Source organism: Bubalus bubalis, chromosome 3, assembly GCF_019923935.1.
Source record: "Bubalus bubalis isolate 160015118507 breed Murrah chromosome 3, NDDB_SH_1, whole genome shotgun sequence".
Lineage (NCBI taxonomy): Eukaryota > Metazoa > Chordata > Mammalia > Artiodactyla > Bovidae > Bubalus > Bubalus bubalis.
Window position 1 is genome coordinate 144850774 of NC_059159.1, and position 16627 is coordinate 144867400.

The 16627-nt window shown below is 35.2% G+C and overlaps 1 protein-coding gene across 19 annotated transcripts in view; it reads right to left on the reverse strand.

The window, feature by feature from the left end:
- Positions 1–16627, reverse strand: part of CDC14B (cell division cycle 14B) — a 133477-nt gene that overhangs the window by 33093 nt on the left and 83757 nt on the right. For all 19 annotated transcript variants that reach the window (XM_025282033.3, XM_025282042.3, XM_025282032.3 and 16 more), the window contains 3 exons: positions 11012–11088; positions 5651–5717; positions 3023–3085 (listed from right to left, as the gene is read on the reverse strand). In XM_025282033.3, the coding sequence (XP_025137818.1) occupies positions 3023–3085; positions 5651–5717; positions 11012–11088 (207 nt within the window). The remainder of the gene's footprint in view (positions 1–3022; positions 3086–5650; positions 5718–11011; positions 11089–16627) is intronic.

Genomic DNA, 16627 nt, shown 5'->3' on the forward strand with positions numbered 1-16627 from the left:
ATATTTACTTTTTATTTCTATAGAGGCACTTTTCTATCATTTTGCTGCCTATTTAATTAGAGAAATCACTGAACATTTTTTACTAAAATTCACCAGAAAACTTAAAATCAAAAGAATACGGAGATCACATCTAAACTGAAATTTAAAACACTTTACTTCCTGTTATTAAGTCTTTTGGATTGAATTATACAATTATTCTAAGATAAAGTTCAAATTTAATAACAATAGAGATGGCTACAAAAAGACTTAAGCAGAAAGTAGGAGACAGCTGATAGTGGGGAAGGAGAGAACATAGACACAAGTTCCATCAGCTTTACAATTGGAGTATGTTTTCGTCCACCTAAGAATAGGCAAGAAAAAAAAATCAAGAGTTGCCTTAAGATCTATAGGTCAAGCAAGTAACCCAAAACTGATTTACTTGACTTAGTTATAAGTCAAGGGAACTGATGAGCCCATGTTCATTTCAGGCTAAAAGATGTAAGTACAAATGAGGACAAGCATTGCCAGATGTTCTGACTTTGAAGTAAAATCTGAGTTTTAAAATGAGAAATTTGTGATTAGATTTCGTTGAATCACAGGTATCATATACTGTAAGATGCATCCTGAATTCAGAAAAGTTAAAACAGGAAAAAATGGGCATCATGGACTCAATGAAAACCACCAATCCAAAATTTCTAAATATAGAGATTAAGGGCTTCCCTGGTGGCTCAGCTGGTAAAGAATCAGCCTGCAATGCAGGAGACCTGGGTTCGATCCCTGGGTTGGGAAGATCCCCTTCTGAAGAAGGGAATGGTTACCCACTCCAGTGGCCTGGAGAACTCCATGGACTCACAGAGTCGGACATGACTGAGCGACTTTCACTTTCACAGAAACTAAACAAAGCTACCACAAGGGTCTGTAGCTACTTAACAGTTCCCTGTGTCTCAATGCAATTTCTAAGTAAATGACATTTGTTGGTGACCCTACTACTCCACAGCAATGCTGCAATTGCTGCATTGGTGAGAAGGAAGCTAATCAGCACTTATAATTACTCCTTAGTAAAAAACAACTAACACTGAGGGAACACTAACTGGTGTTTTTATTAGTTTTGCTTATCTAAAAAGAGAAAGTATATTTTATTTTAAATGTTTAATTTTGATAAAGTGAAAGTTGCTCAATTTTCATAAGGGGAAGTACAAAAAATGGTGTTAATAATTCAACTATATTCAGTAATTAAGATGGTAAATGTATATTGTACTTTATAAACATATAGCTATTAGAGACGTAAATGCAGAGTTGGCCTAATGAATCACACAATATGCTTTTACATCTTTGGTACATCACAATAATGATCAGCTGCTGCTGCTGCTAAGTCACTTCAGTTGTGTCCGACTCTGTGTGACCCCCTAGACGGCAGCCCACCAGGCTCCCCCGTCCCTGGGATTCTCCAGGCAAGAATACTGGAGTGGGTTGCCATTTCCTTCTCCAATGCATGAAAGTGAAAAGTGAAAGTGAAGTTGCTCAGTCGTGTCCGACTCTTCGAGACCCCATGAACTGCAGCCCACCAGGCTCCTCCGTCCATGGGATTTTCCAGGCAAGAGTACTGGAGTGGGTTGCCATTGCCTTCTCTGATAATGATCAGCAGTACCCATTAACCCAATTCATCAAGAAAATAGTTCAATTATACCTAGGGGTTTAAAATAATAGCTACTTTAGAAATTGTGAAAGAATAGTTATCTGAGGATTTAAGGTGCTGCTGAATAGAGTGCTGTCTGTGGAATCACTCTATTATTAGTGAGACTGTCTGCTCAAGATATCTATAGCAGGATAGGAAAAAAAACAAAAACAAACCAAGATTCCACAAGTATTCTTGGCTGAAAAAGACATTTAACATAACATCTTACTCATTATCTACTTGGAGGGTAGAATGGGAGAAGCAAATTACTCTTTCTTTAAAAAAAATACACTACCTTAAAAAAACATAAAGGACATCTGTGGTTTTGCCTGTCTCTCTCCTCTCTGTGTACCACCCTTCTTTTTGGTCTGTATGATTTGATAGGGCTGACCCAATTTCAGCTCCTGGGATGACCAAAGTATTCTGCACCCGCTCATCCACTACCCTCACCAAAACCACAGCTTGGTTCGGGGGCAGAGACATGATCTAAGCCAAGCCAATGAGAGGAACCGGTGAGTCTCCTGCTGGAGCTATGAACATTCTTTTCCAGTAAGCTAAGTAAATCAAAAGGGTAAATCAAAGCTGTTGGCAGCCATCTTTATCCAATGGACATTATTGTTAGTTAACTTTTGGTCCTAATAACTGTCATTTAATAGCTTTTTTTTGGGGGGGGGGGTGGCTACAATAGTCAGCCTTTGGAAAATAGAGCTGACTGCTGCTGCTATTCAAACTATACCTAAGTAATTCGGTTATTTTACCCAGGAAAATTCTTATATAGTTGCTGCTTGTAAGTAAGAACTGGGGAGAACTGGCCTTGGAACAAAACTGGTTTCAGCTCAATTTCTGGTAAGTGTTTGAATACCTGAATCTGGGTAACATGAAGTTACCCTTGCTCCTGGACATTTTGCTTATGTAAACCAATAAATTTCCCCATTTTATTTAAGCCATTTGTGTTTACTTTTTGTAATCTGCATCCAAAAATGTCTTGACTTCATATAAACAAAAGGTTCTGACAAAAATACGTGTTTTCCAGAGGTAATTAGATATATACTGGCTATTCATTTCATCAGATCCTATGCTAAGGATTTCATAAACATTATCTCATTTAATTCACTCTATAGAAGTCATCAATACTTAAAAAATTTTTTTAACTAAAAATTAAAGAAAAATGCCTAGGAGCACACTCACTCACTCCAAAAGGATGTAACAAGTGCAAAAAATCAATAAGAACTAGGACTGCAGAAACAGGAGTAAGAGAAAGATGACTTTATATACATCTAAATTGTTCAATTAAAAAAAAAAGAATATTACTTCTGGAAGTAAAACATATATAAAAGAGAGTTAAAAACAATATCCTTGAAAACTTACTTCATAGTATTCATATTCATCCAGGTTAAATGAGTTGAAATTAAAGAAGCCATACTGCATTGCCTAAAATCCAAAGGAAAGCTTTTAAGAATAAAGATGCAAATAAGGAAACAATTTTCAATACAAATTCTTAACAGTAAGTATCCGAAGGCACCCTTGAAAAGCACTGTATTTAGATTATGTTCCCTGGAATAGCTTTCAAAGGAGGTGAACTATGTCTTTTAAATGCTTCTATCATCAGAAACATCAGTTACAACAATATATATTTTAATGAGATTTTCTTTTTCATTTTTCTTCATTAATCATCCTATCCATGCAGGATCTAAATTATCAAGCCTTCAAAGTAATCCTACTAGTTTATTAGATGAACACCATTCAGGCTTCAAATATAATGCATAACCCAATGGTTGCTAAACAAATAATAACAAAGGGAAGAAACCATGGGTTAGTTTATATCAAACAAATCTCACACTTTATACATATCTTCACTTGCAAATTCTTCTGAACAGTCTTGAATTAAAAGATTAGTATTTCCTATACTAAAGACAGCCCTGAGACCAACACTAAAATTCAAATTTTTTGAGGGAAAAAACTTTTTTCAATAAGGAAAAAATGCATGAATTTTCCTTTCTGTAGCCTCACTCTGAGTTGCAGTAAGAAGAGTACGCTAAGCAAAGTAAGCAGAGTAACTATTTTCTGAGACAAGGACAATCTGGTGGCTTCTGACAATCGTTCTCCCTGCTTACTAAGACAGACAGTATGTAAGTAACAATTCTTGCTCAAGAAGTTATTCTTGGTTGAAAAGGGGTGATTCTGCAAAACCAGTCTGCAAAATATAAACTATTGAAATATGAATGAGAAATAAGGCTACAATACCAAACAACAACAAAAATTGTATTTTATAAAATATAGTTGTTTAAATCCTAATTCCAAGACCAAATCTAAGATGAATTTTCTTTTGAATTTGAAACAATATATATCATATTTAGATTAGAGCTGTTCCTAACAGAATGATACAATAAAAAGTCATCAGTCTGCAGGGGATTTCTAGTCTTTGAATTTCATAAGGAGATCTTATTAGAGTAGTATTTTTTTTAAAAGTAGCACTAAAATCAAGATATAATTATTATATTTATAAATATTTCAAACAATAATATTCAAAATCAGTCACAAATAAAAATCTTTAAGTGGAAAAATCAGAAGCTGTTGTCTCAAAAAAATTAAAATGCAGTATGAAAAAAGAAATCTTTGATCTATAGTTACAGCTGATTAAACTTTGTATATAATATCTGATTTAAAAAAGCACGAAGTCAATGTTATAACAGATCATCGCCAAAGCCCTCCTAAGTGTTTCCTCTTTTTTTTTTTTTTTTCAAATATATATGGTTGCGGAACTGGAGAGAAGGGAGTCCTAGGATCCTAGGATCAAGGACAAGTATGCCTGCCTGCATTGGCAACTTCCTAGGGTCCAACTGGCAAGGACTGTAACTGTAACTGGGAGGGGTCATTTATACCTATTGTCCCTCCACCTCCTGATGGAATCCTCTGCCCATTAAGTGCCTAAATTGAGGCCTCGTGGAACTATCTCAGTGTGTGGCAACCTCCATCAGCTCCTTATAGCACAGAGTCACTGGACTCAAATCCCCAAAATTAAGGTCCATCCTCACTGCCTTATTACAGGACAAAAGGTATACTAATTAACCTCTGAATCTATGCACTAACTACGTCTCTCAGCTTAACCCATAAAATTTCTGTCAAAATTCTCAGAAAGCCACCATGTTTCATCATACAAGACAGTAAACTTGGGTTCCTTCTCCCTCTGAAAATACAAGTCATACAAAACTTTAGATGTTGTTGAAAGGTTATTTGATCCAAGGGCTACTGATTAACAACTCTAGTTTCCTGCACTGTCCTGATATTCAAAAATAACACTGGAGGGAGTGAGTGTTATAACCAGGGTCTGCTGTATCACCTGACTCCAGGGGACCCTATTCATTTAGAATGTGATAGGAAGCTATCCCCTGAAGTCAAAGACAGCAAGTAGCCCTCGTTATAAAACACAGGAGTTATTTTTAAACAGCTTTGAGAAAGCAGTAATGACCTACTTAGTTCTTTATATAAAAGCTAGTAACAAACTAATGGGCTATTCAAATACTTCTTTTGAACTAGAAATTGAATTATTGAAGATACAAAAACAAAGTGTTTAACAGTGTGTTACAGAAATATCTGTTGTAAACAGAATTGCTGGCAATCAGACTCATAAAATACATAAATCAAAAAGAATTCAGAAACCAGTAATCTATTTACTTTTTGTTTTTCTTTGACATCACAACGCATTCAAAACCAATTCTGAATTTAGAACCTAATTACATAACTGTTTCTTCACGTCTCCTGTGTTCAAGTGGCTTTTCCCCCAACTCACACAGAGATGCACTCAGATTCAGAATAATCTGTTTTCTAGTTTAGTTGTCATTCTAAAGTTGGCAGGGAAATGGGACACCTCTGACATCATACACATCTTAGGAGGTCTTTGGAGAAGGCCTGTCTTCCTTGCACTTTTGTTTTTGCATTTAACTTTGCATTTAAGTTCTCCAGCACAACAACAGGCTCATCCTATCAGTCACTTACCTTCTTTACTGCATAAAAACAGTCAAGAAGTGTAATGAAGAAATTGCAACTTCCATAGGCAGCATCTCTGAAATTCCAAAAGTATTGAAGTACATAGCTCAGTTAATTTTCTGTACACTTATCTCAAGACAAAGTTGATTGAAAATCAAACACATATTCGGTTTCAAAAGAAAAAAAAAAGAATTCTTGCCTTTTGGTTTTTAAATAAAGGATAAGTCACTGTTATACATTTCACTGTACCTCCCACCTATTCCAGTGGATATTGTTTTATAGATGTGGATCAATAATGACCACATTCTAAATGTCAAATGATCTCTCTACATTGTTTTGGCTTTAATAGTTCAGCTTCAAAAGTTCCTTTTTGAGTTCAACTTCTCAATAGTATGTACTCCTCCTCTCAAAAAGACATTTGAATTTGTTCTTCAAATACCATGTCAAATTGTTAGCAGGAAAGACTGCTTTTTGATTCTGTACATACATGTTGTGTGTGTGCATATCTACACCCACGTAGCAAAAAAATTTGGAGATCAAGATAGTATTTGAAATAACAGGTGCAAGCTAAAGAGTATTTTGCTTCTCTCATTATGCTTTTATGACTTTTAACAATTTAACTGAATAATTTTTTTCTGGTTCCAAGGACAAGAGTACCAATAAAACCACAGAAACGAATGAGTCAACTGCTGTTACTAGAGTCGCTCTACACTTGGGAAAAGTGCTTTAACGGCTAGTTAGTTAGCCCCACGCAATACTGTATCAATACCTATCAGTAATCTTACTACAAGATTAGTGACACAAGTCTCAGTATCAGTTAAGACTTGGTCCAGAAAAATAAGGTACTCCTCCATTCCCACCTGCTTCTCCCTTTTGTCTCCCTTGAGTCATTTCATTACAAAGTGAAAATTTTAAGAATTAAGCAAGATAAAAATTAATTATGACCATTCTAGGCATGCCAAACAATTATGCCTAATCAGAATGGTACTTATTTGGTCCTTATGTGGAACCAGGTTGTTACTGGAGCTATAATTAATTGCCTGCCTTGGTTGGGTTTTCACACAGTACTTTACTTACCTGAAAAATCAAACTGTACATTTAAAATGTTTAATTTTTGTACAAACTTTTAAGAATATAGACTACTATATTAACATTAAAGAAAAGGGTATCCTTTTTAGCTAAGACAGCTTTAGATATTACTGTCTGAATTCATCAGAATTATTGCAGTATATGTTAGCCTTCTTGAGGACTGGACACAAGGCCTTACAACACGCCATTTGTGTTCTATAAGCTTCTGAGTTTAAAAGCTGATCTTCCAGAAGCTAGAAAAGGCTTCACTGTGACCAAGAAAATGATCTTTACTGGTAATATTCAGGAAGGAGAAAAACAGAATGACCTGCAGCTTTAGTTCTCAGGGCATGCTCCCTGGGCAAGCAGCAGCAACATCAACCTCACTTGTTAGAAATTTAATTCTCAACCTCTACACCAGACCTGTGAGTCAGAGTTCTAGGGGTGAGGCTGGGTCCTCCAGGAGTTTAAGAACCACTGACTTACATGATTACACATAATGTTCTGTACAAATAACTGTTCTATGGAATAAGGAATGTTTTTAAGATAGAGAAGCTAAGGTAGGAAAGTGAGGTTTAGTCTAAATCAAAATCAAAATTATCAGTAGAAAGACAATGAACTCTCAAATCACATCCCAATGTTTTTCACCATTTCTTCTCAGTTAGCTATGATTGCTAACTTACTGATAATTCTTTTCCAATCAAGTTAAAGGCATGGTGATTCACTTTTTGTGACAATTTGAGCATTTATTCAACGCATAATTGTGAATAACCTCCTGTGGGCCAAGTCCTGCTCTAATTGAGCTTTGATCTGAGCTTGGATAAAGTTCTGCTATATTATCAGAATAGACAAGGCTCTTTCTTTATTCACTCATGTTTATTTCATTAACACTTCCAACTTTAAACACACCCACATTTCCTTCCTCCCACCCAAGCAATTAGACTTCTTCAAAATGGTATAATAGCAGCTATCAATCTGGATATAAGCCTTTGTGGAGTGAAAGCTTGTCATAGATAATTTAACAAACTTGGAAAAGCAGATGAGAATCAATAAAGGAATACTGCTAGGAAACAGCAAAACAATGTCAAATACTAGTTTAAAAAAATAACAATTTTCATAGCAGATTATACTCATAATAGCCAAAAACTGCAAATAATCGAAGTATCCATCAAAAAGAAAATGGACAAATAAAATGTGGTATATTCATAGAATGGAAGGCTACAAAAGCAGTAAAAATAGGACAAACCACGAACACCTGCCACCACAAGGATAAACCTCACAGACAATATATATTTTAAAAACTAGATCCCAGTTCTCCAAAAATGTATACTCTATGATTTCATTTACACAAAGTTCAAAAATAAGAAACACTTTTGGAAAGGGGATAAAAGGGAATCTTTATGGGGACTGACAATGTTCTGTATCTTGAAAGGATGGTACCTACATACACGAATATAGACGTTTACTGTGCTGTACATATAAGAGTCATGGAGTTTTTCATTGTGTCTAAGTTATGCATGGATTTAAAAAGGAAAAAACATGAATGTTTAACAAATGTTAGCTAGGGCTCAGGCACCAAGTGTTTCATATGCAGGATGTTACTTAACCCTCATACTTCATTAGGATGATATTACTATCATTCCCATTTATAGACTAAGAAACCAAGCCTTGTATTTGTAAAGAACCACAGAGATATTAGTTGCAGAACTTAGAGTCAAACTCTCATCTGTCTGAGGTCAATAGCCAAGCTATTAGCAACTCTGCAATATTACCTCTTGAGAAAATAAAGGAGACAAAAAAAAAAAAAAAACCCTCAATTAAGAAGCAAGGAGTATTATAGGTAGTACCAAACAGGAGATGCACATGCTCTTCATAACTATGATCAAAGGTTTTAAAAAAAATGTTGAACTATATTTTATACTTTTTTAAATTTAGACAGGCAGAAGAATGTCTAATATAATTCATTAAGAGATTATATATATATATGTATACATACATTTTAAAATTCAGTGGTTGAAGAATTATGTGTACATTAAGTTAAATCTAGTTAAATATTGCTATGGAGCATAAAAGAAGTAACTATAAATGGATGCTCTTCTCACACAGTTCCTTGTTAGCAACACTTTGTTAACAGTTGTAGTTGTTCTGTGCTCTTGCAATGACAAAGATAAAACACTATACTATAATTTCTGTCAAAATATCCAGTTTTATTCACTCTGATTTGCTTACTTTCAATTAGTAAGTTCTTTAGAACAAAATGTGGTGAGGCACAGATTTTTAAATCTGTCAAAGGCTGATACTTTTGTGAAATACAGTAATACATACCAATACTGGTATTACATACCAACGATTATGCAATAATCTTATTTTTGTAAATAAAACTAAATTATTAGAAAAACGAAAGGAAAAAACATATAAATACAAGTCTAAATTCTCCTATTATTAGATTCCACAGACATAGACATACTCTGTTAAATCATTAAAAAGTCTGTAAAATCTTACTCTTTATCCCTGTACTCATCACAAGCTGGTAACAAAAAGTTCACAGTCCACATCTGGAGACACAATGCTTTAGATAAATCCAATGTATGATGTCTATGAATGAAGAGATTAAAATTTCACAAACCTGAACTGATTTTGGTGAAGTCCTGTGTTTTAAAGAATTACTGATCTTTGTTCCTGGAACCAGAAGCAACTAACTACATTTCTTAATGCCAAACTTTAATAATTTTAAACACAGGTACAGCAGTAAACAACATTTATTCTATTTTGACCCTTTTATTTAAATTAATGTAAAACTTCCCTTACATCAATAATGTTTCATAGATCCTTACTTAAATTATGTGAAATGTGTAAGCTTATTCCTGTTTTAGGATCTTGTCTTATAAACTTTAAGAATGGCACATAAAGGATTACTATTATAAAGAAAAGTTCTGTACACAAAATTATCACTGAATCAAATGTATCTATGATTCAGGAACCATAATCACTTCTTCTGAAGGAGGATAAGTTGAGAAGAAATATGAGCACTCTTCAGTTTAGAAAATAACCTTCATCCCTTCCTACTCATCTCAAAGAATACTTAAGATGACGCACAAGCTAAGAAGAAAGGCAGTGATACTTGGTCCAAAGCGATTCTTCTATTGGCTAACTCAGTAACATACATATAGCCTTTAGAGCAATACACAACTGAACTCTGCAGACTATCCTAACAAAAATCTCTAATTCATGGAATAAATCCATGGACAGTCCTACAGAGTTATTTAAGGAGACAGATTCTGCCTAAGGTTTGGGACACTCATTCCCAAACTTGTCCACAATTAAGTCAGGTTCATAATCTTACCCTTTAAAGGCAAGCCCACACCTTCAAAATTAGGCATTTGAGGTATATGCAGCAATCCTGAAAATATTAACTAATTTGCAGGTGGAAGAATGATGCAATATTTGAAATTCTCAATACAATATGCAAAGAATAAAATTATTTCATGCATTTATTATACATTAAGCACAAGTATTTAATTATAGAGCTAAGTCAAGCATTTTGATAAACAAGTAGAAAAACTTTTGGAACTTCCTTTGATTTAAAGGTAAAAACAGAAGTTTTTTCCTCTTTTTTTCCTCAAAATATCTTCAACACAATCATCTGGTAACTTTGAGATAAGAATGAGGATATGTCATTAACTTATGTAAAAACATTACTTATCTATTACCTTTATGACACAGGTGTTTTGGTTTTTTTAAGTAGTGGTGCTATATCAGCAACCTTACCCTATTTCTGCTTGCTGTGTCCCAAGAAAAAGGGGGTTCATTTCTGCCCCAGAAGTAACTTCTAATTATTGAGAAAATTTATTTCTTAACTCAAGGCCAAAACGTCTCAGTACTGGAAAATGGTAGTTTTGAAGACTGTACCTCCAAGATTCTCATCTGATTACAAAGCACAAATTTTCAGCAGTGGGAGTGGTTCTGATTTCTCATGTAGAAGCAATTTACCACCACCACCACAGACATCTGGCAATGTCTGGAGACATTTTTGGTTTTCATAATTGACTTTCTGGGGGTGAAGGCATTGCTGACATCTAGTGGTTTAACAGTGATGCTGTTAAACGTCCTACAGTACATACAACAATCCCCCCACCCCAACAAAACGTCAACAGCGTCACTGTTGAGTAACCTAGATCTACAGTGTTACTTGCACCCACCCCAAAATGATTATCAGGTTTTCTTTCGTCAGAAACAACCATATCACAGTATTTCTGGCAAGGGCCTGATTAAATGAATCTACCATAATGTTCTTATATTTACCTGAAAGGAATATAGGTTGCATCTCCAAACATTAATATTCTATATGCGTCTTCTGGTGTTTTCCCCAAATATATAACCTACATTTGAAGAGAGAAGAAAAAGGCAATTTACTTCTAAATAAAAATATAGTACGGTCACTGAGAACTAAGTTTTGTACAATTTTTAGCCAATCAGCTGAGCCTGGTTCTCTAGCTTTCCCAAGGATCCTACGAGTCACTCAGTATCCTCTCAGTGAATTTCTCTTTTATTTACATCTGCTGGCATAGCTGGTTTCTGTTGCTTGCAATAAGAGCCCTGACCAACAACTATTTACAACCTTTTGTGGTGAGAAGTATAACATTAAAAAATTAAAAAAAAATTTTTTTTGGCTGTGCTGGGTCTTCACTGCTATGCTCAGGCTTTTTTCTAGTTGTGAAGACTGAGGGCTACTCTCTAGTTGCAGTGTGCGGGCTTCTTATTGCGGTGACCTCTCTTGTTGTGGCGCACAGGCTCCAGGGTGTGTGGGCTTCAGTATTTGCAGCATGTGGACTCAGTATTTGTGGCTCCCGGGCCCTAGAGCACAGGCTCAATAGTTGTGGCACACAGATTTATTTTCTCCTGTGGCATCTGGGATCTTCCTGGATCATGGGTTGAACCCATGTCTCCTGCATTGCCAAGTGGATTCTTTACCACTGAGCCATCAGGGAAGCCCAGAATTAGCATTTTAAGAACAGATTGTATAAATCAAAATGTTAGACTAAGCACACGCTTTTACCTCACCTCCCTTCTAAAATACTGAAATGATAGTAAAGAAGTATGTGGGAGATGGCAGTAGAGGATGGATTGGGACTGGGACTGCGAGGCGGATGAGAGGAACAAAGATGCTGATTAACTCCATCCATTTAGATTTAACAATTTACGATATTGTACAGGTTTCCTATAAAACTTCATTTGTTTACTATTGTCATTTGCTTCTTTTATCTTCAGAACTACATCATGCTTCAATTTTCAACTGGTAGAATACTTCAAGTAGATTTTTTAGCATTTGAGGTCCGCAGTCGATGGACCTCTTTGCATTTCTAAAGTATCTTGTTTTCTGCCCTGACATTTATGGACCATATATATGATTTCAGGTCTGCAGTCCTTTTCTCTCAGTTTATAGCTATTGTTCCATGCTTTTCTCCTTTCCAGTGTTGCAGAAGTATTTTACTAGTCTCATTATCTCCTCCTCTTCCTCACCTGCTCCACTGGTATCCCTTTAAATAAGACACACCACAGCCCCAGTTAAACTTGCCTAGGACTTCTGACCCTCATTCTATCCAAAGGCACGTCTTTTTCCAACTCAGAGTCTTCCAGCAGGGCATTTTCCACCCATATATAGAGACAAGGGGTGAGAGAGGCCACAAGCATCAGATGTGGCATACCTATATTATCACCCAAATTCAATTCAATTCTAAAGCTTACTCTGGGATATAATACACTTTGAATTTTGACTAGTAAAAATAAATCACAAAAGAATTTAACTATGAATTTTTAAAATCACCATTACTTAGATTTATATAAATGAGCTGTTTCTTCTTTCAAATTGTGAACATTCTGAAGTGAGAATCCAAGTCTTATGTTACACCATAACTCCACATGCATAAATCATGTATGGACTCTGATTTGATGCTTAATTTGCTGAACTTAAATCTACTTATAATAGTTAGGAAACTTTAAAATAATTGATAAAATACATTGGTATAAATATAAAAACATCACTGGATTAAGAAAAATTATAAAAATAAAAAATCCAGCAAGAATCTCTGAAACTTAGAGAAGGATATATCTTAAAACTAGTCAGGTTCCAGATGGTATTTTATCAATTTTGTTTTAAGACTCATAAATGGAAATGTCTACCCTGTTTCTAAAAATGATTTTACCCCATTTACTCTAAAAATAATACAGAACTATGATCAACTATACAGACTCTTCTAACACGTATTTATCTATAGCAGCATATAAAGCCACAAAGAACAATCAATCCCAAAAACAAAGGAATGCTTTCTTATCGAGATTCAGACAAATCTTCAAGAACAGCAATACTGATTCACAGAAGGTTGTAAACTACCATGAATTAATTAATCAAAATCATCTATAATCACAGTCAATATTATATTTATCTAATATATTACTTTAAGAAAAAAGTCTTTTAAATCTTTTTTGGGGGGTCAGTGAGGGTAAGAATAAGATTTGATTCACTTATGTATTTGTATACATATACATTTCTAATACAACATTCTCTCAAATTATATAAAATTTTCTTTAAGCACTGGTTAAAGATAATTCCTCCAACTAAAGACTGTAGTTCTTTGGTTTCTTTAGTTACTAAAATTGCAATGGTATTATTTCCTTCTAACTTTCAAAACAAAAACAGCCTCTAATACATTAAACAATTGTGAATACAAATTCAGTTCAAAGAACCCAAAAACAATGTAACATTTTTTCCTATGGAAATAAAAAACGTAAATTCCTAGTGATGAAATTTTTAAACACAGACTTTAGGTACAACGAGATAAGCTGAAGGAAATTTACAGATTCAGAGTAAGTTTGTTATACAATGCTATCATCTGAATGTTTGTGTCCTTTCTAAAATTCATGTTTAAAACCTAACTTCCCAAAAGTGATAGTAGTATTCATAGCAGACGTGGCCTTTGAGACAACCATGAGTGAAGCCCTCAAGAATGGGATTAGTGTCTTATAAAACGGACCTCAGAGAGACCCCCAGGCCTTTCCACCATGTGAGAGCCCCCACTGGACTATGCTGTCAGCCCCATCTTGGATTCTCAGCCTCCAAAACTGTAAGAAAGAAACTTCTGTTATTTACAAGCCTCCCCAGCCTCTGGCATTTTGTTATAGCAGCCCCAGAGGACTAAACATGTAACAATCAAAGAAATGTTTTCTAACAATCTATAATTCTTAATTCTATACCCACTTCCCTAGTCAAAAGCCCTTTCCAAATAAAATTATCATTAATTTGTTCTTGAGAAGAATCCTTAAAATGGCTCCTATATTAACCTAAATTCTCAAATTAGTAAACTCTAAATCAATCCAATTTTATGATACATCACTGTATTCCCAGCAATTTGGAAGTTATACATTTATCAAATTCTTTTGGTGTATTTTCATGAAAAGCTATATATACAGAATGGTCACTCTAACTGCACGTTGCTATCCCAAAATAGAAAACATCGAGATATTAAACAACTGTAATAGCTAACTTCCAAGACAGCACCAACAATATTCATCTCCTGATATTTTCACCCTTAATGAACAGGTCACCACTCTGTAAACAGTGGCCGGCTTCCGTGGTGGCTCAGATGGATTTAATGGTAGAATGTGACTTCTGAGGCTAGATCATAAAAATGTTGTGGCTTTTACCGTGCTTTCTTTAGGACTCCTCATTCGAAGTAAATCAAGCTGTTATTTGTGAGGGCAGCCCACATGGCAAGGAACTGAGGACCTTCGCCAACAACCAGTGCTAGTTGCCGGGCATGTAAACTGGGTCATCTAAGCACTGGATCCTCTAACTCCAGTCATGCCTTCAGATAACTGTGGCCCAGCTGAATCCAGAAGCAGACACACCCAAGTTAGCCACTTTCAAATACATTCCCCACAGGAACCGTTAGAGAGAATATCAATTGTTGTTTTAAGTCACTAAGTGATGGCATAGTCTGTACGGTACCAAGAAATAATACAGTAAGTAATGCAATAAACTATTACCAACTGATCATTTCAGTTTGTTGAAAGTGGCTAAAATTTTTTTTTTAATGTGGCAAGTACAGAAATGTAATGGTAAGGAAGCCCCATGGCTTAGGAAACATAAGTAGAGAGAACCTGCTCTCTCTCTCCAGGGTAAGCAATATCTCTGAAGGAGCTAAAGGCAATCTCACCAGAAAAATAAAATATTGGGGTAGAAAATACTTAGGAAGTCAGTAGTGCTTTTCATGTATCATGAAAAGCATGGTTTTGTATACTGTGGGGTTTTTTTGGGTTGTTTTATTTTTTGCTGAACAATACTGCAGCCATTTCTAGGACTTCCACTGCCCCCATTTAAAAAATCACCATCTACCTAAACCAGCCTCTGTGAAAACTTCTGATTTTGGATTGCTGATCTATGTTTCAATACTGGAAGAGGCTCAAGTAGCAATGGATAAATTAGTGGACTGAAACAAAAAGATCACAACTTGATCATTTATATTTTTAATTCTGACAGTTCAGGTCTCAAACAATAAAGTGCAGTTGTTTAGACAGGTGCTTCTCATTTCTATTCTTCTACAGAACATTTTGAAGTTTAATCTATATACTTAGAGAAGCCTTTGGCAGAGTTTAAAAAACCAAGTCATCTGAGTTAATCATAACAAAGGGTATTTAAATTCCAACAACAAATGTGGCAGCCCAATAAACCAGTAAACTATTTTCAATTACTCCTCATGGAGAAATGTCACAACGTTTCTTGTATTTAATTATTTCCACATCAGCCAGATGACACAGTCATTTCAATGCCAAGAACTTGATTGATCTTTTTTTAAAAAATCACTATCCGGATTAACATACAATTTTCATATATCAATGCAAACTGGAAACAGGTTAAAAGATTCAACTGCTGAATAAAAAAGTTGAACAAGGAAAAGATTATCTGCAATAAGCAATTTATGTGATTTTAAAAAAGTAAATAAGAGAAAATCACTGTTACAGTTCCTGCACAAATACTAGTTAAAAAAAAGAAAATCCCAAATCACCCTAAAAAAAAAAAAAATCAGATGGCCTTATATTTCAATGGTTTTAACCTCTCAAATTACTTTTATTTCTATGTACAGTAGGTTGGTATAATGATGTTCAATTTAGATAAAAGGAAACTGGAACTTTGACGTAGCAAACACATCTCTACCATGGCCAGACAACTAATGAATGTGTAGGAATTTGCCTTGGCTATAAGGGTAAATGGATATATTCTATGGGAGTAGCAGGGACTTTTTTTTGAGACAAAGCAAAAATCCTGAATTTTTAAAATAAAAACACCTAATTTTTAAACATCAGCAAAAACAAACTACTAATTATAAATACTCTGTGGGTTACCTAAAGCTGGCAAGCTATTACTTTTTAACTTCTGGTGTTAACTGCTTACCCTGGGTCATACTCTTAATCCTTATTTATAGATAAGAAACTGTGTAAAACAAGTACTAAAACAAGAATGGGGGTCCAAAATTCCACAGAAGTCTCACAGATTTGCAAACATCATAAATGCTGCTGATGCTAAGTCACTTCAGTCGTGTCCGACTCTATGCTAGCCCCTAGCAAGTCTCACAGAGAGCGGAAATATTAGCTAGGCTCAGCAAGGTGAAAAGGGAAGTAAAGTTGTGATGAATGATGGTGACAACAGCCAGCTTCCTCCACCACAGTGCCACGCCGGCCCCCTTCTGTGGCTCTGTTGCGCCTCACACTAACTCTGCCTGGCTGCTGTTTGCCCTGTCTTTCACAGATACCCAGGAAGGGTGTTTGCCCAGAGATAGGTGTTTACAAACACTTCAGCAGACCCAGCTGGTTCTGTCTCCCAGTCTCTGTTACCCTGTCTAGACTGCTGTTTGTTGAGCTGGA